This window comes from Lissotriton helveticus, chromosome 10 (assembly GCF_964261635.1).
Source record: "Lissotriton helveticus chromosome 10, aLisHel1.1, whole genome shotgun sequence".
In the NCBI taxonomy this organism is placed as follows: Eukaryota; Metazoa; Chordata; class Amphibia; order Caudata; family Salamandridae; genus Lissotriton; species Lissotriton helveticus.
The window spans coordinates 506,418,559-506,440,495 of record NC_136071.1 but is presented as its reverse complement, the minus strand read 5'-3'; the positions used below and the strand labels follow the sequence as shown (position 1 = coordinate 506,440,495).

The 21,937-nt window shown below is 44.2% G+C and overlaps 1 protein-coding gene across 2 annotated transcripts in view; it reads right to left on the bottom strand.

Moving 5' to 3' along the window:
• The window catches only part of LOC144784313 (ankyrin repeat and fibronectin type-III domain-containing protein 1-like), a 2,450,348-nt gene that overhangs the window by 151,436 nt on the left and 2,276,975 nt on the right, over positions 1 to 21,937 (bottom strand). For both annotated transcript variants that reach the window (XM_078663012.1, XM_078663013.1), the window contains one exon: positions 14,587 to 14,737. In XM_078663012.1, the coding sequence (XP_078519138.1) occupies positions 14,587 to 14,737 (151 nt within the window). The remainder of the gene's footprint in view (positions 1 to 14,586; positions 14,738 to 21,937) is intronic.

Genomic DNA, 21,937 nt, shown 5'->3' with positions numbered 1-21,937 from the left:
ATCAGGAGGCGTGGGCAGCGAATGGACAGTGGGCAGTTAGGGTGGCGGGGCCGCAGACGGCACAGCGGCTGGGGAAACGAGTGGAACAGAAGTCAAAAGGGGTACAAAAGCAAGGAAAAAACGAGTGGCACAGGAGGCAGAAGGGCACAAAAAAACGAGTGGAACAGAAGGCAGAAGGGCACAAAAAATGAGGGGGAAATGAGTGGTACAGAGGGCAGAAAGGCACAAAAAACGAGTGGAACAGAGGGCAGAAGGGCACAAAAAATGAGTGGAAAAGAGGGCAGAAAGGCACAAAAAACGAGTGGAACAGAGGGCAGAAGGGCAAAAAAATTAGGGAAAAACGAGTGGAACAGAGGGCAGAAAGGTACAAAAAACGAGTGGAACAGAGGGCAGAAAGGCACAAAAAACGAGAGAAAAACGAGTGGAACAGAAGGCAAAAGGGGCACAAAAATGAGGGGAAAACGAGTGACACAGTAGCAAAATACAGAATACAGAGATATAGGGGCAGCTAAGAACAGAAGGCAGAACGGGCAAAGAGGCACGGGCAGAGCGGGGAACAGAAGGGAAAACCGGGCAGAGACACTGGGCAGCGAGGGGTACAGAAGGAAAGACCGGGCAGAGAGAGCACGGGGACAGCGAGGGGAACAGAAGGAAGAAAAAGGGGCACGGACCACATACAGGCAGCGGGGGAAGACAGACAACAGCAGTCACAGACACAACAATGAAAATACAGGCAATACAATAAAAGCAATAAAGCGTTGAAAGGCACATGTGTATAGGTTACCGTTACTTGGCAGGCAGGTAAAAATAGATGCAACCAGGATCAGCAGTAGGATTTTCGTGCAGCTGTCTGATTGCTCACTTTCCAAAAGCCCTTGGGTGAATTATGTATGCTGTCAAGCTTTCATATTCAGACATATCAAGCTCTTATTCTGTGTAGCCTTTGCAGTTTGTTGTTGGCAAGGGACGGGGCAGTGGGCATCCTAACAGGAGAGGGTCATGTCAGGTGCCACGCGAGGCATCTCTGAAATATGCCTTACCTGCACTGCTCACCCCTTGGTGGTAAAATGTTGTTCTGCTGTCTGTGACTAAAGATTGGCTAACAGGGGTTTATGTAATTGGCATAGCATTGTTCCATGATCTCGCTGAAACAATATGCCTCCTGTGCAGATACCTTCCTGCCATCTCTTGCACTTCCATGATGAACTCCTAATATAGACCTTGAATTTGCTCTGTACACTGGACTCATCGCTTTGTGCACTATCTTGTTAGAATTTTCACAATATTCGTTGCTCCTTGGGGCATGTCTTTATTATAAAATGCTTCATAATTGTATAATATTTTAGACCTCCTTAAACTGTGAATAGGTAAAAATGTTAATAATTCACAATCATTCAACCTGTTGCTGTAAGGAAGGGTCACCACTCCAAGGCTCTGGAATGAGAATGTAGAGGTGCTGATTTGGCTGAGAGCAGGAGACTTGTACCGCTAAATAATACACTGCTGTATGCATACATGTCCATGACAATAGACCCAATTCAGGCTGTCTCCCTCTTGAAATTCCCTCTGCTTCAAAAGGTGTTTTTAAAAATAAATTTAAATTGTACAAATTGCTTGGGGGCCCCGGCTTCCAGTAGTGATTCAGTGGGGGTCCTCAGAAGTCAAAAGTTTGGGAACCACTGCTCTATATGATTCCTTACCTAGCATTGTATGAAGACCCCCTCCACAATAAATAGTGCACAACAAGTACAATTTATGTTATTCAAAGCATCCAAACATGCCTAGAATGTGTAATGGCACAACAATCCATACTAACCTCCATCCGTTTTCACACATTTGCGAAGCACCTGACTTCCATCATAGTAGCAAAATCAGGTGTTTCCAAATGTAAGCAGCTAGGAATACAAGAGTGCACCACAGAGCAGAAAAATGCCAAAACCAGTTGAAACCAAACAGTCAACACAATATAGGGCTTACAGAAACCTAACCATACGTTGCCGTTCTCCGGAGTCTGCATTGACCACCAGTCGCGTAAAGAGAAGCCTTTCAAAGTGGCCAATCACTACAAAACTAACAGGCATCATTAAAGCTCAAAAGCGGGATACTTTTGGTATGCCCACAGCAACAGGCTAAAACAATAGTGGGGAAAATACTTGTAGACCGAAGGAGCACTGCTAGGAAATGTGACCTTCCCTTTAGCTTGAGCAAAACCACCTAATTTCTTTAATTAATAAACAACTAGATGTGTCAGGGAGACTATTCCAGATGAACCCCAAACCACAGAAAGAGAAGAGGAGGCTATATGAAGCTATGTCTACTTTAATCTGATAATGTTTTATGTTGCACTTCAACCTGGGGGAGTAAGAATTAAAGCTGGACTCTGATTTAGGCACCTTGGTCCAGATTTACTAAGGGCTTGCGATGCCCATGTGTCACTCAAGGTGACGCAATGCAAACCCTTAAGTCAGATGTACTAAGCCTTGCACCTTGCATGGCTCTATGTGGGTGGCTTGGTAATTCTAGAGTAACGCAAGGCAACACAAGTAGCTGCCTTGCATTACCCTGCGTTGGGAAGGCATTCCAGACTGTGGGAGTTCCCATGGATCCACCCATGGATTGTTGCGCATTCCCAGATTTACTGCAGCAGAGGGAGAGCGCCTAAATGTGTCAAATCTTAGAAGATATGGTGCATTCATGCTCACTCTATCATGCAGTGCAGCAAGTTTTCTTGCTGGGTTGTGTTACGTGACTTTTTTGTATTTTGTTTATTTGAGAGAGGGAAAGAAATATTATTTTTTCTCAACAGATTTTATGGTAGAGAGCCATTGTACAGTGCAATTAGTGAAAGCAATTTGTTGTTAATATTAGGATGGACAATGTCTGAGGAACAACCGTGGTGAATGCTCCAAGTCGGTGACTAAACTTCAGACGGCTATGGTATTATATCCAGGAATCTGAAGAGCCGTGGGGTGGGAATTGCTTCATGTTTAACCAGCTCGGTGGGTTATCAAAGAACATCTACTGAGTCTGGAAGGCTTGCAAACCAGGTGGTCAATGGGTAAAGAAAAGAAGGATAAATCTCATATAGGAAACTTCTGGGCTCAAGAGTGATAACATTATGCTTTTTTCTTTCTTGACCTTCTATACTGATTGTAGTTTAACATTTAGTACCTACTAAAAGGCCTCCTACTTTAGGCCTCAGGAACAAACACTTGCTTCAAAAGCAACCAATCAAAGGTACTGGTACAAAGTAAGGGCAGCAAACCCGGGCAACCTAATGGGTAGCCTACTGCAACAAGCTTTTACAATGCAATGGTTTCGCCTTTTGAAAAGTTTGAGCTATTGGCATTGTAAATGACAAAATTTGTATTTATGTGTTGGTTTTGAAAACAGATAAATAAATGGCATTGTCATTTACAATGCCAATAGTTTAATCTCTGGCAAATGCAACACAAAAACACACAGACCCACACACACACACACACAGACCCACACACACCAACAGAGCCCCCCCACACACACACACACAGAGCCACACACACACACACAGAGCGTTTCCTCTGCTTGTTAACGTTTTACACATTGCGTTGCGCCGAAAAGCTGCGCGGTGCTTTTTAATCACTATACTGGTGGATGTTAGCAGCTCATGAGCATGTACTTACATCTGCTTATTTTATTTAATGCATTTTTATAAAGTGCATCTTTACCCAAAGGTGTCAGAGCGTTGTACAATAGAACCAATTATGTTACTGGAGAGAAATGTTACAAAATAGAACGCTACAAAAATAGCAGGACACAATATCAAACACAGCAAGCGATAAGAGGTAGGGAAAAACATAGAAGGCAAGAACACACCTTCAAACACAGCAAGCAAGGAATGTATAAGAAAATATTACAAATTTACAATGACTAATGATAACGAACTTCCTAGAGTGGTCAAAATCAAACAGCTTGGGCTGTTTGGTAGACGAGATGTAAAAAGGGCCTACATGAGATGCCATCGCAACCTTGCACTTGCTGGAATGCAGCAGCCAAACACTATGCCTAATTATGTCCCAAAACCTTTAAGCACTGCAGGGCACTGCTAAAACACCTACAACCAGTAGTCTGAAAGGCCATCAACCTTTTTAATACTGACAAGGGTTGAAATATAGTCCCACTCCCTGCTCATACTGATGACCAAGTGGGTAAAGTAAATACCAGTGAAAAGAGACTAACATTTATCATAGTGTACTTCACATTAAAGGGAAAAATATAAACAACAAGAAGTCCCTATTTTGACACATCGTGACCTTTAACTGAAAGAATGGATGAGAACTAGTGGAGGAACGCGCATTGTACACACATCTGAGAGGACAGAGCGTGTTACGGAGCACCAGTTTTTTATTGGTTTAAGCCCTGCCAATTTGTAAAACCGTTTCCTAAGTTTATAGAAATGGTTAGATTACTCGAGAGTGCAATAGCTTACACGCGCCTGATCTGTCTAGTATGGACATCCCATCATCTATCCAACCACGCGAAAGCAAAGTATGATGAAATAAAATACGAGTGAATGGGGTGATGTAAAAGGGAGCGTTGCTACGACTGTGTGGGTATAAACTTTAGCATGGACAGCAGGAAAGCATCACTACTGTGTCTAGGCGTTCAACTGACAGATGTCTCAATGTCTACCTGGTTGATCCTGCCAGTAGCATATGCTTGTCTCAAAGATTAAGCCATGCACGTGTAAGTACACACGGCCGGTACAGTGAAACTGCGAATGGCTCATTATCATTGTTTGTAAACATTCCTCGGGCTCTGGGCTAGGCCGGCCACAGCCAGTTCTGTCGGAGTCACCTTAGTCCCGCCCTCAGCGCTCTCGCGCCCTGTGACACCACATGACGTCACAGGCTGCAATGCAAGCCCAGCCAATCACAGCAAAGCACTATAAATGGACGGAGCTGGAGGCTGCCTGTTTGCCTAGCAACAGTGGGACGTAACCCGGGGAGGGTAGTGATATCGCGTGAGAAGAACGATTAACGCTCCAGTGCACAGAAAATCCTGGCGCACAGCGCTGCACCACAGTAACGCAGGCGAGTAGGTTACTCGCATCGCACCAACTCCTACATAAATACTAATAATAAAAACCGAGAAAATAAACATACTTTTGATGTGTATTAATGCATTTTTTCAACAATACCTTAATAAGGATAGCTGTGCAGAGAGGCTGGGACTTAACAAAATAAACGTGCATATTACACAAACCCAGTGTCAACCCGTGTTTAGTTTAAACGTGCACGATTAACTTAAAGACTTAGCATTAGCACAGAAACAACGTCAACATGCCGACGAAAGCATTACATTCGAAAGGACATGAGACGGGGGCAACAGAGACAACACCACGGAGACACGCAAAGACTTAGCATTAGCACAGACACAACGTAAACATGCCGAAACATGCCGACAAAAGCATTCCATTGAAAAGGACATGAGACGGGGGCAACAGAGACAACAACACGGAGACACAGACAGGGAGACAACGAGGCGAGATAGACATACAAAGGGAAAGGATATTCGAATCAAATGCTGCTTACCTGATCGCAAATACACAGTACTTCCTGGGAACTTAAAATTCGCAGTCCACTCCAACAGAAGACACTCCGAAAAAGAGAAAAACATGACCGAAAAAAAAAAAAAAGAAAACACGCCCACCGCCGCATGACGATCGCAAGGGGGCGGGATGAGTAAAAATCACGGGAACGCCCACGAATCTGCTCCGGCAATGGCGGACAGATCGCTCTTCCAATGGCTAGCCTCCATTTATGGAGCTAGCCAATGGAAGAGAAGGCGGGACCAAAGCCAGTACTGTTCTAACATTAGATTTCGCCTGCGCGAACGCTGCTGCGCAGCGGACGCCAGGCAAAACTTAAAAACAAACCCTACTGACTCCTGCCAAGGCAATCCTATGGTGTCCAGCCGGAGACCCAGCTCTACACCGGCGAAACATGCCACGGATCTGGGATCAGGATTTACCTATGGTTTCAAGATGATAATAAAAAAACAAATCAGAACCAGTTCAACATCACACAATCTCGATCTTTTCGCGGAAAGGAGTCATTGTTGCCTAGTCGATTTCATCCATAACTACATCAACCTTCAAGGATATTTGCAACTTGCCCTGTCATGGAACGTGGAACTAATCTGTTTGTGTTTGTGATTTGGTCCTTTTCACTGAGGGGAAGTTGTTCAAGCATGGAAATATGAAAGACCAGATTCTAGCTGCCGTTTTTTCAGCTATGGCCTTAAATGTTTAGCACGTTATATGCTTCTGCGCTGTTTATTTATATATTGTTTGCAGTTTTATATAGCACAAACTCGACCCGAAGGTACGGGAGCGCTTTATATGAGCACCAATTACATTATGCAAGGACAAATCCATTTTTGTTTGGCACGGGAAGATTACGTGATTTGCCCAGAATCACAGGGTTTTGAGCCGAAGCGGAGACTGGAACCTGGTTCCCCAGCTCCAAAGTCGTCCGCTCTGGCCGTTAGGCCACATCCTCTCAAATGAACATTAAAAAAAATGGTTTCCTTAATTTCCTAGCATAGGTATTTGTAATTACAAAGAGTCAATATTCTCTTGTTTTAATTGTGGCAATGGTCGCGAATTAGTGGTTTTGTGAAAATGATAAAAGTCATTATGATTAAACTTGAACCATCAATGTAACAGAACCTAATAATAATCATCGCAAGCAGTGCCATTGCTAAAACATTTTAAAATATCTATGAGACTTACTTGCAATAGCGGCTGCAACGGGGAAATAGTGGTGGGGTGGGGAGATGGGGTAATAAAAAGAAAAAATGAAAAGAAAAAAGCACTTACCTGCCGACCACTGCCTCTCCCCCGTCTCCTTTGGTCGATGCACGAGCAGGAAGCACACAGGTTCCCAGACACCCCTCGGTAATCGCGACACTGTTTTCATCCGCATTACAGCAGTGTCGTGATTAGAATGAGTGCCCTGGTTCAGCGCTCAGACAGGGAGAGGGAGTCTGTGCATGTTCTTCACCAAGGCTGTGCAATCCAGCCGGGTGGAGAACATGCCCAAGGCGGCCAGCCAAACCGTCATGCGCACTTAGAAAATACCCACCACTCCTCCCCTGCTCTGTGTGCAGCCCCACCCAAAACTAAACAGAACCAGTAGTGAAAAGTAAAATGATAATAACTTGGTGTTACTATCATTTTATATTTCCTGTAGCCGAAGCTCCTCCGTCTTAGTGGAAGAGCCACCACTGTTTTTGCGCTGTTTGCATTGATATCGTTTTAATCAATGTTCAACAAACCATTTACTCAGCTACTTTAAAAGGCGTCTCTGTTGATAAATCAACACAGCTGAATTGAGTGTGTCTACTAATCTGATCACAGTAAACACTCTTGTTCCAGTGTCCAAGGGTGGTATGTTTGTTTTATTGCTTAGATTTCTATTTCTCTTAGCAGTGCAGTTAATGAATTGTGTGGCATTTCTATTTTCATGTAGCGTTATAGATTTGTTTTCAGCTAAGCCAGCTGGAATGCATTCAGCTAATATCCTGCTCTCCATGAAGGCAGTGTTTGATTGCTCACATTTCTGGCTTAGAGAAAGGCTGGTTTTAGAAGCACAATAGGGAAATGGCTGCAAGGTTATAAACCTTGTCATTCAACTGATGTTTTTGTGCAAGAAGAGGAACAAAAACAATCGTACCAATAGCACAGACATCCTTGCACCATAGTGCAAGAGTGCCTCCGTTGGCGCTCGGCTGCTAATTGTGTGTAGGTGCTGGCTGAAATTACAGGTCTCTGGCAAATACGGTGCATGCCTGCCCTTCCTAATTGGCAGCTAAATTCCCTATGCAAATTCTTTCTCAATGAAGCTTTTATTTTTCACGAAGATGCCATACATATCTGTGGATGGGATAAAGGTACAAATTGTAAAACATTCAGACAGAAACCCTTGCAACAGTAGCTATGGAACATTGCTCTGCTCTAATAAAATACTGAAATATAATTTTTTTTTAAACCATGCCTTTCATATTATCGCCACGTCATACTGGGAAGACTAAGGTTTTAGTTATCGGCCATGCCCTGTGTCACAATTTTGAGTAACTCAGCTACTGATTGTAAAGCCCAATCATTTTTTTTTAATCTTGAACTGTGATGGGTCCCAGTGGTCATTGGTCAGTACTCACCCTCTTGCCAGGCACCCCAGGAGAGAATTTGTGCACTGCACCCCCTTATGGTGGATTCCTCGCCTACCTCGGGATGCAGTAATTTATACTTTTCTAGCTCTCTTTCTCTGAATCTATTAACTATAGGTTAGTTACATACCCTTCAAAACGCATTGTGACTTGTTTACAGCACAGAAATCCAAGCATTTGCATGATGAGGTACATCAGAGGCGTAGAAATTTCTTTGGAGAGTTTTTTTGTAGTTCTTGACATGCCAATGCAAAATGGCAGCCATTGTTTGAAACAGTAAAGAACAATGAGAGTTGAAACAGGCCAACAAAGCCCAACACTGCTTTCTTTATCAGTTGAGGTCAGTTGACACACTGACAAATGTCGAAACAATGCTTGTGAGTGACATCTTGGTAATGTGACGTTTTGCTCTCCAGAAGCAATTACAAATAGTAGTAGATCTAAGGTTTCCCAAGAATGTGCCATGGACAATCCAACTCCAATGATAGGGCCTGGCAAGGCAGTTTACAAGCTCTGTCGGGTACTAGATGAGGCAACCTAAAGCCTTCCACATGCAAAGACCTACAGTGCTTTGTCCTCCTTACAAGATTAACTTCCATTACCTCAACTGTCAACAGGTAGTGGGAAGATGTAGATCTGCAGAACCTGCTTGGTTGATTTGGTTCCTCTTCACTTGGATGCTCCAGTCTATTCTTTGCTTACGATATTTACCCATCGTTATTTAAAGATAGTGGTGGCGTACAAATAGGGCCCAATTGCAAGTTGATTTGAGATGCCGGCGAGAGTAACTAAGCACATTGGGGGAATCGCATGTCAGATCTTGGATGGTCACTATGACTATCAGCCTCCTGCACAGTGATGTCTTGGTCACTGCCACTCATACTGGCAACAAGACTGTGACAGACAGTCAGGGCTATACATTATAAGGGCAAACAAAGCAAACACAAGGAGATGAGGGACGGAGTGCTGAAACTTTTCAGATACTCACCTCCAGTCACAGATCTGGGTTGAATCCATCATAGTTCTGTAGCTCACTTCGCTACCCCAGTTCAGACCCAGCTATATGCAAATCAGTCTTGAACCATTATTAAAACATTGAAATGTTGGGAGCTCCATTAAAAGCAATGGAGTGTCCTGGGCTTCTAGTAGCCGGTAGAAGTCCGGAGCTCCAACATTTCAATGCTGGCCTTCACAGCTGCTGCTGTGAACAAAGGCCTCGCGGAGCCCGAGGGATTACGGGTCCCGTGAGACCTATGTTTTATTTGTGATGCCAGTCTGCCTCTAGTGGCAGAATGTTCTAATAGCCCTATAGCCCTCTGTAGCTAGGCTATACCAGCATTAAAGTCCCTCTACCTTGTTAAAGGCTCTACCCTTCGCCTCGGCGTTCAACGCTGGAGCAGGCCTTTGATTTCTGGTATAGCCTGCTTCGATGGGCTATAAGACTACCTTAGACAATGGGCAGCTCCCTCTTTCCCATCACTGCAAGCTAGGTATATATGTCCCTTTCACATCTACAGACCACCAGGTCCGATTGGTACCTTTTTTGAAGATCTACAAGCCGCGCTCTCCATTCCTTGTATGCGCTCGGCGCACTGTCTTCTGCTAGGGGACTTTAATTTTCATATGGATCTAGCAATGGATCCAAATGCTGTTAGAATCCATGATGTTGCGGCATTGCTTGGTCTTGTCCCTTATATTAAGAGCCCCACCCACAATAAAGGGCATATTCTGGATCAAATCTTCTCTACCAAACCGATTGAAGTATCATCTCCACTCCCAGTGTTGTGGTCTGATCATTTTTTGTTGAATCTTAAAATTCCTTTTTATACGGCCACAGGGCAGAGAGGACAGAGTAACGGGTTTCGACAATCCAGAGCCTTCCACCGTATTTCGGTGGAAGCAATGACTGAAGCTCTCCGTCTTCATCCTTGCAAGCTCACTGATGATCTGGAGGCAGACCTGGAGATGGTGCAAAAGTGGCTAACGGATAGACTTGATGATTTGGCCCCTATGAAGACTGTTAATTCAGCCCGTCACTTGGCCTCTGCTCCATGGTTTACCTCCTCATTAAGATTAATACGCCAAGAGTGTAAAAAAACTGAAAGGCTCTGGCGAAGAAAATATGACCCTGAGGCTAAACAAAGATATAAAGATTTGATTAAAACGTATCATAAACAGATTGCCGAGAGCAAGCAAAGCTACCTGGAGCATAGAATAGATGAAGCCACTAATACTAGTAAGGAGCTTTTTAAAATAGTTAGGGAGTTCACCTTACCGGCTGCCTGCTCTTCTGCCCACTCACATTCCGAAGAGTGGATAAAACAGCTTGCAGTCTTTTTTGCTAAAAAAAATTAAGACTATTCAGGAGTCTTTTCCGGCTGTAGACCCCACATTGCCAGTATATAGCTCTACTTTTACCTCTTTGAGTGAGGATACTATGCCCTTTCTTTCGACATTCCCTCAAATGTCCTGTTTGACCTCGTTTGATCTCTTATCTCGACTGCAGTCAGGTTCGCCTATGGACCCCTGCCCGGCTAAATTCTTGGGCAGAGTAGCTGCAGCTGTAAATAGTTTGCTGAACCCTCTGATGAACATGTCTTTGTCTACAGGAGTGGTTCCCTTAGCATGGAAGCATGCATTGATTTTGCCCCTAATCAAAAAGCCAAATTTAGATCCTTTGACGCATGCTAATTACAGACCGATATCCCTTCTCCCTGCTCTAGCCAAGGTTGTTGAAAAACACGTGCAGCTCTCGATTACCAACTATATCGAGAGCAACAACCTTCTTCATGACACACAGTCGGGGTTTCGTGCTAATTACAGTACAGAGACAGCCCTTCTGGAGGTCACTGAAGCTATCAGGGAGACGCTCGATCTTGGAGGTAAGGCTGTACTAGTCATGCTGGATCTGTCGGCGGCTTTCGACACCGTCCCGCATGACGGTCTCCTTTTAAGACTCCAGGAGATCGGGTTTCGCGGGACGGTGTTGGACTGGTTTAGATCTTTTTTATCTGAACGCCGACAGGTGATCTGGGCACCACCGTTCTCCGCAGAAATGCCGTCGCTAGGGGTGGGGGTTCCTCAAGGATCCATTCTGAGCCCCATCCTTTTTAATATCTACATGGCCCCTCTGGCGGCGGTGGCGGAGGCTTATGGTGCCCAGGTCATATCCTACGCTGATGACACCCAGCTCCTGTTTACTTGCAGGAAGGGAGAGGCATTTGATGGGGCTAAAATCAGGGACTGCCTTGACACCGTTTTTTCATGGTTTCAACAACACAGCCTTAAATGCAACTCAGACAAGTCTGAGTTGCTCTTTTTTGGCTGTGCTCCGGATCCATGTTGGAAATCTTGGTGGCCTCGAGACATGTTTCCTCCAGACGCGGTGTCAACGCAGGCCAAAAATCTGGGTGTGATCTGTGACGTTGATCTGTCATTTAGATCCCAGATCAATGTATTATCAGGGAAATGTTTTAGCATCCTGCGGATGCTCAGGAAATTTTTGCTGCTGCTGTCACTGCAATATAAGAAAATTGTGGTGCAGGCATTAGTTGGATCACGTTTCGACTATGCTAATGCACTCTATGCGGGCCTGCCGAAGTATTTGGTGGCAAGATTGCAGATAGTCCAAAATTCTGCTGCAAGGGCAATTTTTGGCCTTCCACGCAGAGCTAGAGCCTCTGGTTTACTTAAAGAGTTACATTGGCTACCGATTTCCAAAAGAGTCATTTTTAAAACTTTGACTCTGGCATTTAAAGCCCTGCATTCTGTAGGCCCTTTGTACATTAGGAAGAGACTGGCCTTTTATGTCCCAAAGAGGGTGTTGCGTTCAGCTTCATCTGCAACGATTGTGGTCCCTTCCTTTAAACGCGCTCGGATGGGTGGTCGGTCCTTCCGCTATCTAGCGGCCCTCCATTGGAATGGGCTTCCGATCTCTTTGCGGAAAGCCAATAGTCTCCTGACGTTTAGAAAAGAACTAAAGACGTGGCTCTTTTCTGCATGATCATCACGACTTTCTGAGCTGCGGGCTGGATTGACTGGTTTCTGATCTCTTTGCTAAAGCGCCGGGACACCCGCTTGGGTAGCCGTGCGCTATAAAAGAGTGGGCACATAACATAACATAACATAACATCTAGTGATTAGTGATGGGCCACAAGGGGTTGGCCAGAACATAAAAATATCCCCCACTTGAACCATACTTCTAAACACATCGAAGAGGCAAAGCGAGCAAACTAACCCTATTTAGAGGTTTTCCCTTGACCCTTTCATCCATCTTCTTTCCTTCTGTCCTCCAACACTTCCACCCTTTTAGCAATTCATCCTTTCATCTGTAAATCCCTTCACCATTCCATCCATTCAATTGTTCCCCCTTTTACATGTTATATCCATTCATCTATCTCTGCATCACTTAGCATTTTCATCCACTCACCTCTCCAACATCCATCCATTTTTTACCCTTTCATACACTCTTTCGCTATTCTCTATCTATTCATTCATCATCCTTTGACTCTTCCACCCATACCTTTCCACTTCTGTCTGTCTATCCATTCACCTTTTCACTCCATCCTTTCACCCCACCTTTTCACTCCATCGTCCAGCCATTAGTTCACCCTTTCACCCTTCCATCCAACCTGTCACGTGTTCTTTCTTATTTGCTTTCACAGGTCCATCCTTCCTTTCACCTCCCATTCTTTCTTTCCTTTTTCTATCTATCCACCTTTTGTCTCTCATCCTTCCTTTACCTTTTTACCTTTCTATCTTATTTGCCCTTTTTCTATTTCTCCCTCTCTGTGTATTATCCCCTATTGTCATTACATTATTTCATTTGCTCTGTTTCCTTTGCTCTGCATCACAGTCAAAGGTGCACACCCATGTGTCCTTCTATTCCGAACTATTATTTATTAGCCCTTTGTCTACAGATGGTGGAGGCCCAAAAACCACTAATGAACTTTTTATTGGGTCGCAGTTCATTAACCCATCAGTACCAGTGGCAACACCACTGAAGCTGCTCTAGTAGGGGATTGACTATGCCACTGATTGGCCATTTTAGAATTCCCTATCTAACAGCTTTATATGGTATTAAATCAGCAACCAAAATGCCAATTTAAGATCATGGGAGAGGATCATACAATGCAGAAGATAGGAAAAGGATAAGAATAGGGAAGAAAGAGAGACGCAAAGAAACCTGGGACACAAGTTAACCTTAGTGCCTAAATGACAGGTTTTGAGCTCTCTCTCATGTCAGGGCCACTCTACACCCTAAACATACTAGTGTACAGTAAATGTTCACACCCTAATCTATAACAAGTAATTTAACAATGATATACGACACCCTAAACTAAAACAAGTATGACATTTTTCATAGTAAATAAGAATCATGCTTATACAGCGTAGAGACTAATACCCAGGGGCAGCTCCTCCACTATGGCGTAGGAGCGTCGCCCCGCTATCAGCTTCAAAAGTTTAAAAATAAAACGATAATAAAAGCGTATATTATCGTGTTATTTTTCTTACAATAGCCCTTTCAATAGCCAAGGCTTGGGGGCGGAGCTGTCATGGAGGGGGAGTGGTGGGCAGGGCACTGTTGTTAGTGTGCATGACTGTTTGGCCGTCCAAACTGTCATGCGCACTGAAGCTCTCTCCAACCCAAGCTGCATTGCCGAGTTGGAGGGAGCAAGCAGAGGCTCCCAGTCTCACTGGGAGTGCAAATCCTTGGCGCTCAGGCCATACTGAAGCTGCTTTCAGCATCATGAAAGCAGCGTCAGGATTGGTGCAGGGGATTCTGGGAGCCTGTGCTGGTGAGGACGGAGCAGAAGAGCAGAAATGCGGCAGGTAAGGTTTTTTTTGTGTGTCTCCTTAGTTTGTCGTTCGTCCCCCCTTCCCTCCCTTCCCTACCACTCTGTCGGGACATGAGCCCCTACTGCTAATAATGCAGAAGTTAACATATATCACATAACACCCATTTATTCATTAAACTAGAACATAACCAACCTTCAGTGCTTCTGAAAAAAAAGTGTTTTATCACATGGGGGAAGGGGAAGGCACATAGACACAAGAAGGGGCTTGGAGTTGCTAGTCCTATTGACTGTAACACCTTGGTAATCACTGAATTGGAAACATGGCATAGACGTAGTTGTTCATCTTTGGAGATAGGGCTGCATAGCTTTCTGTCTCACGGGCACTTAGCCAGGATGGAAGTTCAGAAAGGAGAGAATTCCACATTGGCAGTTTCCATGAGGACCAAACTGAGGAGAACTCTAACCAAACAACACCAATTACACCTTAAATCCCCTATGACTACCGTAGAGGTAAAGTAAATACATTGGTTCAGTAACCTGTTCCATATCGATGCACCTATTGCAAAACACACATTACCTCTTCGAGTGGGATGTTCACCAAGTTCATGAGTTCCTTCACTGCTCCGCTCAGCTCCTGGATCATTACATTCTGACAGCTTCCCGAAAGCCTTTCCGCAAGAGATGGCTCCTCCGTATGGGCTAGGGTCTGCAGCCATTCCCACTCCTCCCTGTGAATGCCAGGAGAAAAAGAGACCCATTCATACATGGACAACCATCAACATGAGCTTCCAAATGTAGACAACGCCTTCCCAGTTGAAGTCTGAGATGCATCATATGCAGCAAACAAGCTTCTTATCCATGGACCTCTAGGTTCATATCTCAGCGACAGGTACAGTTCTTAGAGTCAATTTCATAGAAAGAACAAACATTGAATATTGATGCACAATATTGATTTTAGTTCAGGAAGATACGGAAAAGCTTGCTAAGGTGCACCAACCAAGCAGAAGCCCTTGCGAGGCATGGAGCTTATCGATGACTTAAAACTTTCGCATGACCCTTCGCCAGAACTACACCAATGTGCTGTGTGGCTTGGAATAACTGTATGTGGCAAGAATAAGTAGGCCAAGCTGCTATGGCAAGAAATAAGTAGAAGGGATTTCTGCGCTGTGACAGATAATGTGGAATACCATATTTATAGCCTTGCGAGGGGCAATGACTGTATAAAACTCTTTGCAAATTACATTGCTTTCATGGTGACTACACCAGCAAGCATTCCTTTTAAGAAAATTTAAAAAATAATGTGCACAACTGATGGTAACTAAATGTAACCGTCGCCACACAGGAACCGGCGATGGCTTCAAAATAGTCTTTGAGCAGACAACTAGAAAGGTACTGGTAAATCAAGGTTTCCCTGTTTGTACTTTGATTATTGATGATCAATTTCGATTTAGGAGAAAGCTAAAGACATGACTTTTTTCATCTCAATAGTGGTGAAGAGGACTCAATTAAGGACCTTGTCTCGTTGGCTTAGCGCCGGGACACCCGGCTGGGCAGCTCTTTGCATTGTAAAACATCCCTTCATTCATTATTTCATTCATAATTCTTGTAATCTAGCACTTTTCATAAAATAACACAAAAGGAGTGCAGGCTAAAGTGTTATATTATATTATTTTATGGAATTGTGCATGTTTTGTGGTCTATTTTTACAAATTTGATCATGAGGTTTGCTGCCAAAAATAGGTTTTTATAAAGAAATCTCAATGAAAAGATATTACCATGTTTTAGGATTTCCATAACCGTAGTATCATTAACCAGCATCAGATATTTGGAAGTTACACCTCTCATATTACCATGTCTAGGACATGTTTGAAAGAAAATAGCAATGCAAGCAAATGTCGTTTACGGTTTTCATCATCATGATCGAGGCTATCAAAACTTGTCCTTTGTGTACATTCTGTATTGACATTCTTCAGAAAGAGAATTTGTAGAGAGATTGCAATATCCTGCAAGATGGCAGCACTTAGGAATGTGTAGCCTGCAGGGATCTTCGAGATTGGAATGCTACTGTGGATGAAACCAACAATCGACAACCGGTAACCGACCGTTGGCAATGGCAAGGGCGATGATCGCTGAGGAGAGAGGAGCAAGTAGCCTGGAGCTGAGAGACCTTAATTTTGTGAACTTCTAATGGAAGATAAAGGCATTAGAAGGCACACTGGCAATGGCAATGGTACTGGTAGTGGTGGAAGGGTGTGGCCTATACCCCTAACCCAATGGAAAGGAGCGGCAGCGGTTAGCGGAGGGGTTCTCTGCCAAGAGGCAGCTCGGATGGCGGAGGTGGGGATGCACAGATTGCTCCTGGCGGCACTGTTCGTGAGATGTGGCAAGGGGTCCCTTCAGGTGAAGATTCAAGATTAGCCCATAGTGCAACGGGGACTGTAGCAGCCTGGGCAGTATTGGCAGTTTGGGCTCTTCATCGGCTTGGTATCTGGCTGGAGGAGGTCAGCGTTTTAGTGGCTGTTGGCTGGGCCACAAAGTCGATGCCTCTATCCATAATTGGGTGGATACACGAGAGCCCTCAATACTTATATTATCTGGCTATATAGCACTTTTAATTGTTTTAGCAGTATGTATGATTGTTAGAATGCTATCGATTGAGAGTGACGAAGGAATGTGTATGCAAATTTGGAACCTTGAATGAGTGTTGTTTGATTGAATGTTCTGTGTGGGACCTATGTATATATACTTATTATGTATTATTCATCTATTTATGTCTTTCACTCTGTGAACCTTGATAAGATTTAATGGACTATAAGAATGACAATAATAAAAAATGGAAATTTTGTAACTATGTTATTCTTGGAATTATTATGATTATGTCCTATTGTTAGCCCAGTGTAGTCTAATATTGTTTGACCCTACTTGGGCACTATACATATCCTACATATAGGCAGGCTGATTTCCTTAGTAGTAGTTTGGTTGTTTTCCCCTGCTTCACCTGCCTATTATTCGACTTCAGGGGTCCCCCTTCTTATTAGTTAGTCAATCTGAATTGGACGAAGAATATGAGGATGGGAGAAGTGTGAATCAAGCACTGCCCAGGGTCTATCAACACACTTAACCATCAAGAGGCACTGCTGGTGTTTCCGCTGCGCTATCCACTATGCAAGAGGAGGAACAGCTGATGTGCAAATTTGAAGATGTGACTCTAGATCCACCTTGGTTGGGGAGGGAAGGAAGGAAGAGCTGTTATTGGATCCTGAAGGAGTCAAGCTCACTCCGACAAGTGAGCGCCAATGCAGGTCACCTGAAGCAGGGCTCAGGTCCTCTAAAGCTGTGGTGAAATGTATGGAGGGGCCAATTTCACTGGCTAATAAAGTGTCCGCGGAGTCGACCTGTATTAATCAGCCTGAACCTTCTTTCTCGGAGATCTATGGGAATATACAGACCATCAGGGATGAGAACCACAATGATAATCTTTAATTGAGAACAGAACACCTCAAAACATTGGTCGTGCTTCATGAATTGTCAAGGAATATGGACATTTTACAGACTAGGATTACAGACATTGAAATCAAACAGAGCGATCTGACGGGGCAGATCAATACTATTCAATACCAAATTGAACTCCAAGGGAACTAAACTAGCACATCTCACATCTAGAGTAGCGGATATGGAATATCACCTTCGCTGGAACAACCTGATGATTTTAGGGATACCCGAAGGGAAGAAAGGGAATGACACTAGATCTTTTGTGGTCAATTTGTTTCAAGTAGTGTTCCCTCAGCTGGCTAACTCGGTCATTGATAGTACTATCAAGTAGGCACAGAGATTTCTGTTTCACAAACCTGGTAGAGGCTGAGGGGCCCAATATCCGTGGGCCATCCTAATTTATGTTAGTCATTTTATTTTACGGCAGCTCATATATCAAGCCACCCTCTCTAGACCATCAGTTAGAGCACTGAGCATTGAATTCTCTGTGAAATCTGACTTTTGCATATAAATTGTGTAACGTAGATGGCAGCTACGAGAACTAGTTCCTGACCTTCAGAGGGTAGGAGCAACTATGGGGCATATTACCAACGATTAGCGATATTTATCACTAACGAGGCTTAGCAACGAATTTTTTAACGCTAAGCATCGCCGGAAATTATCGCAGAGATAACTTGCTATTAGCAAGGTTTTATCTCAGAAGTGATAAAAATCCTCGTGCTAACTGCCAAATGAGAGATTATCGCTGGAAAACCAGCGATAATTTCTCGAAGTTTGGCGTTAGCTTGATGATAGGGGCTCACAAACTTAGCCATGATATCCACCTTCCATAGGATATCATGGCTAAGTCAGGAAAATACCAGGTGTAAAAAAAGCAGCGCTAACCGCGGTTAGCGCTGCCTTTTTTTATCACTAACAGGGTTAGCGAAATCCTTGATAATAGGAGAAATGTCGCTTAACAACATTTCTCCTATCATTTTTCACTGGAACGCCCCCTTTGCATCTCATTAGAGATGCAAGGGGAAGCGTAGAGAAAAAGGGTGCTAACATGCGAATTTGCGTGTTAGCACACTGTTGCTGATAGGGAGATAATTTTATCTCGGCTTTCTTGGCTTTTAAAGCCAAAAAAGCGGAGATAAATCCCTTGATAATATGCCCCTATGTTTCTACTTGAACCAGTAACACTCAATTTTTGTTATAAGGGCGAACACTATTTTTGCATTGATGTGCCTCCAGTTAAGAATCACATAGATCAATAGTCAAAGTCGACCTCTATAGCAAGTGATGGGGAGCTAGGCCATGATTCAGTGTAAGCTTTAAACAGATTCATGGCCTATCTTCCCATCAACCCCTATAGAGGTCGACTTTGACTATTGATCTATCAGATTCTTAACTGAAGACACATCAATGTAAAAATAGTTTTTGCCCTTATAACAAAGGGAATGAATAAGCACTTAATCTGTAGTATAGAATACCACTTTAAGCTGGTTAGGTGGAGTTATATTTTGGCACTTATAGGTGTTTGGCCCGAATCATATTATGACACTGATCTTTATGAGCAGAGTCACATAGTGATAGTTTGAGCTTTTGGAGAAATATTCACATCCTACCATTTTCTGCTGTCTGAGTCAATTTATATTCTGCCATCTTGAAGTTTATTTATTTTATTTTTATTTAAAAGGTTTTATATAGCGCTGGCTGGACCCAGGAGTATCAGAGCGCTTTACAGGATTGGGTAAAAACAGAATTGCAGTATACATTTTTTATACATATAAAACTTTCATGAAACAAGGTATGCAATGTTCATTTAAGATGGGTAATATATTAGAGGATGAAGGGGTGGAAGAAAACGAAGGATCATTACTGCATGGGGGGAGGGGGAGAAAGTGTAGGGCCACTAAGGAGGGAGAGGGATAAGGAGGAGAAGGGGGAAGAAAGTTATCTGTGCTAAGAAAAGGGGGGAGAGGTGGACGTAGATGAGATAGTTTGGTGGGTGGGGGGAGAGGGGGAGAGACAAAGGAAGAGGGGATCAAATTCAGTCAGGGCTAGGGTAAGAAAATATATCCAGTGACAATGTAATTAAGGACCCCAGTATTTGCTGAGAAGGAGCCGTTTGAGGTCTTTTTTGAAGCTGGGGTAGGAGGGGTTACATTCCATACGGCGGGTGCGTTTCCAGAGAAAGAGTGAGACTGTGTAGATTTCTTTTTTAATAAAGGTGGGATTAGGATGAGAGCGTTAGTGCTCCTCATAGTTCTAGCACTGCCTGATTTGTGGAGTTTATCAGCGAGGTAAGATGGGTGTATTGATGGAGGGCTTTGTGCGTGATGCAAGCAGTCTTGTAAGTGGATCTGCCTTCAATAAGAAATAATTTAAGGGTTTTGAGGACGGGGGAGCTGTGTTCAAACCGCTTACAGTCAGTAATGAGCCTGGCAGCAAGGTTGAGAACGGATTTGATAGGGGCTAGGTGGGCTTTAGGAGTTCCAGAGAGAGTGGCATTACCGTAGTCAAGTTTAGATAGGACCAACGATTGAACCACTGATTTAAAGTCATCGGCAGGAATAAAGGGTTGGATTTTTTTAAGATGGTGGAGCGTGAAGAAAGCACCTTTGGGCGAATTTTTTATATGGGGAGTAAGACTGAGGTTCTGGTCGATGCTGATGCCAAGGGATTTGACTGAGTTAGACATGGAGAGAGTGAAATAAGAGCTTTGAAGTCAGAGATCCAATGTAGAATAGGGAGTGAGATGTTTTTAGGAGAGGATAGAATGATTTCAGTTTTTTTAGGGTTAAGTTTTAGGTGGTTGTGGTGGAACCAGAATTGAATACTAGTCAAGACATCGTTAAGGTGCAAGACATCGGCATAGTGAAGTTGGGTGTCATCAGCATAAAGGTGGTAGTTGATTTTCGATTGCAGCAAACAAAGAGTATTGTACAGAGTTCCCCAGTGGGAGCTAGTGGTATAGCTCGGTCAGTTTTCTCTCTCAATTGTTGTGACGGGACAAGTGCATGGTGTAGACCCTTTTCAGAATATAAGGATACCTCACACAGGTTACCGACAGGACAACACCTGTTGTCCCAATCGGTGGCCGTCCAGCGTCATCATCGGTATCCTGCTCCTACGGCAGGCTGGCGGTGCAATGCCCGTCGGGCAGCCCGGGGGGGCTGCACTTTGGTGGAGATCTTTTATTCCGAGCCAACGGGTGTGTGTGTGTGAGGGGCCTAAAGAGTGCAATAGTGAGCATGGGGGTGTGTGTGTGGTTAAAAAAAGTCAGTCGAGTCCATTGGGAAGTAATTTAATGATCAGGCTCGCTGCTTTATTAAAAATAAGGGGTATTAAGGAGTGATAAACAATGGGACCAGTCCTTATTCAACCCTTCATGTGAATATGGTCGACATGTTTCTTGCCATAAGGGCAATTCGTCAGGACCTTAGTGCTCATATGATTGCTGGGATCCTCTAAATTAAGAAGACCTCCATATACGACCTGGGTGGTATCGTACAGAAATGGTTCCAGGCGAGGGACCTCCTGGGAACCGTGGTGGTTGCTCCCGAAGGCCTCACGAGCTGTCCAGGTGGGGCCAGCAGCGAGTGAGGGGTTCCTCAAAGGTCGCTGAAGGCAGGCATCTCAGCACCTACCCGTCCCACGGTAAACCGAAGTAAGGACAGCCGGCCGGCCTCACTCGCTGCTGGCCCCACCTGGACAGCTCGTGAGGCCTTCGGGAGCAACCACCACGGTTCCCAGGAGGTCCCTCGCCTGGAACCATTTCTGTACGATACCACCCAGGTCGTATATGGAGGTCTTCCTAATTTAGAGGATCCCAGCAATCATATGAGCACTAAGGTCCTGACGAATTGCCCTTATGGCAAGAAACATGTCGACCATATTCACATGAAGGGTTGAATAAGGACTGGTCCCATTGTTTATCACTCCTTAATACCCCTTATTTTTAATAAAGCAGCGAGCCTGATCATTAAATTACTTCCCAATGGACTCGACTGACTTTTTTAACCACACACACACCCCCATGCTCACTATTGCACTCTTTAGGCCCCTCACACACACACACCCGTTGGCTCGGAATAAAAGATCTCCACCAAAGTGCAGCCCCCCCGGGCTGCCCGACGGGCATTGCACCGCCAGCCTGCCGTAGGAGCAGGATACCGATGATGACGCTGGACGGCCACCGATTGGGACAACAGGTGTTGTCCTGTCGGTAACCTGTGTGAGGTATCCTTATATTCTGAAAAGGGTCTACACCATGCACTTGTCCCGTCACAACAATTGAGAGAGAAAACTGACCGAGCTATACCACTAGCTCCCACTGGGGAACTCTGTACAATACTCTTTGTTTGCTGCTGCTTAGGACGAGTACATTGGACCCCATTAAAAAACCGTCCACTTTTATTCCCCTTGTTTGATACCCACCAGTTGATTTT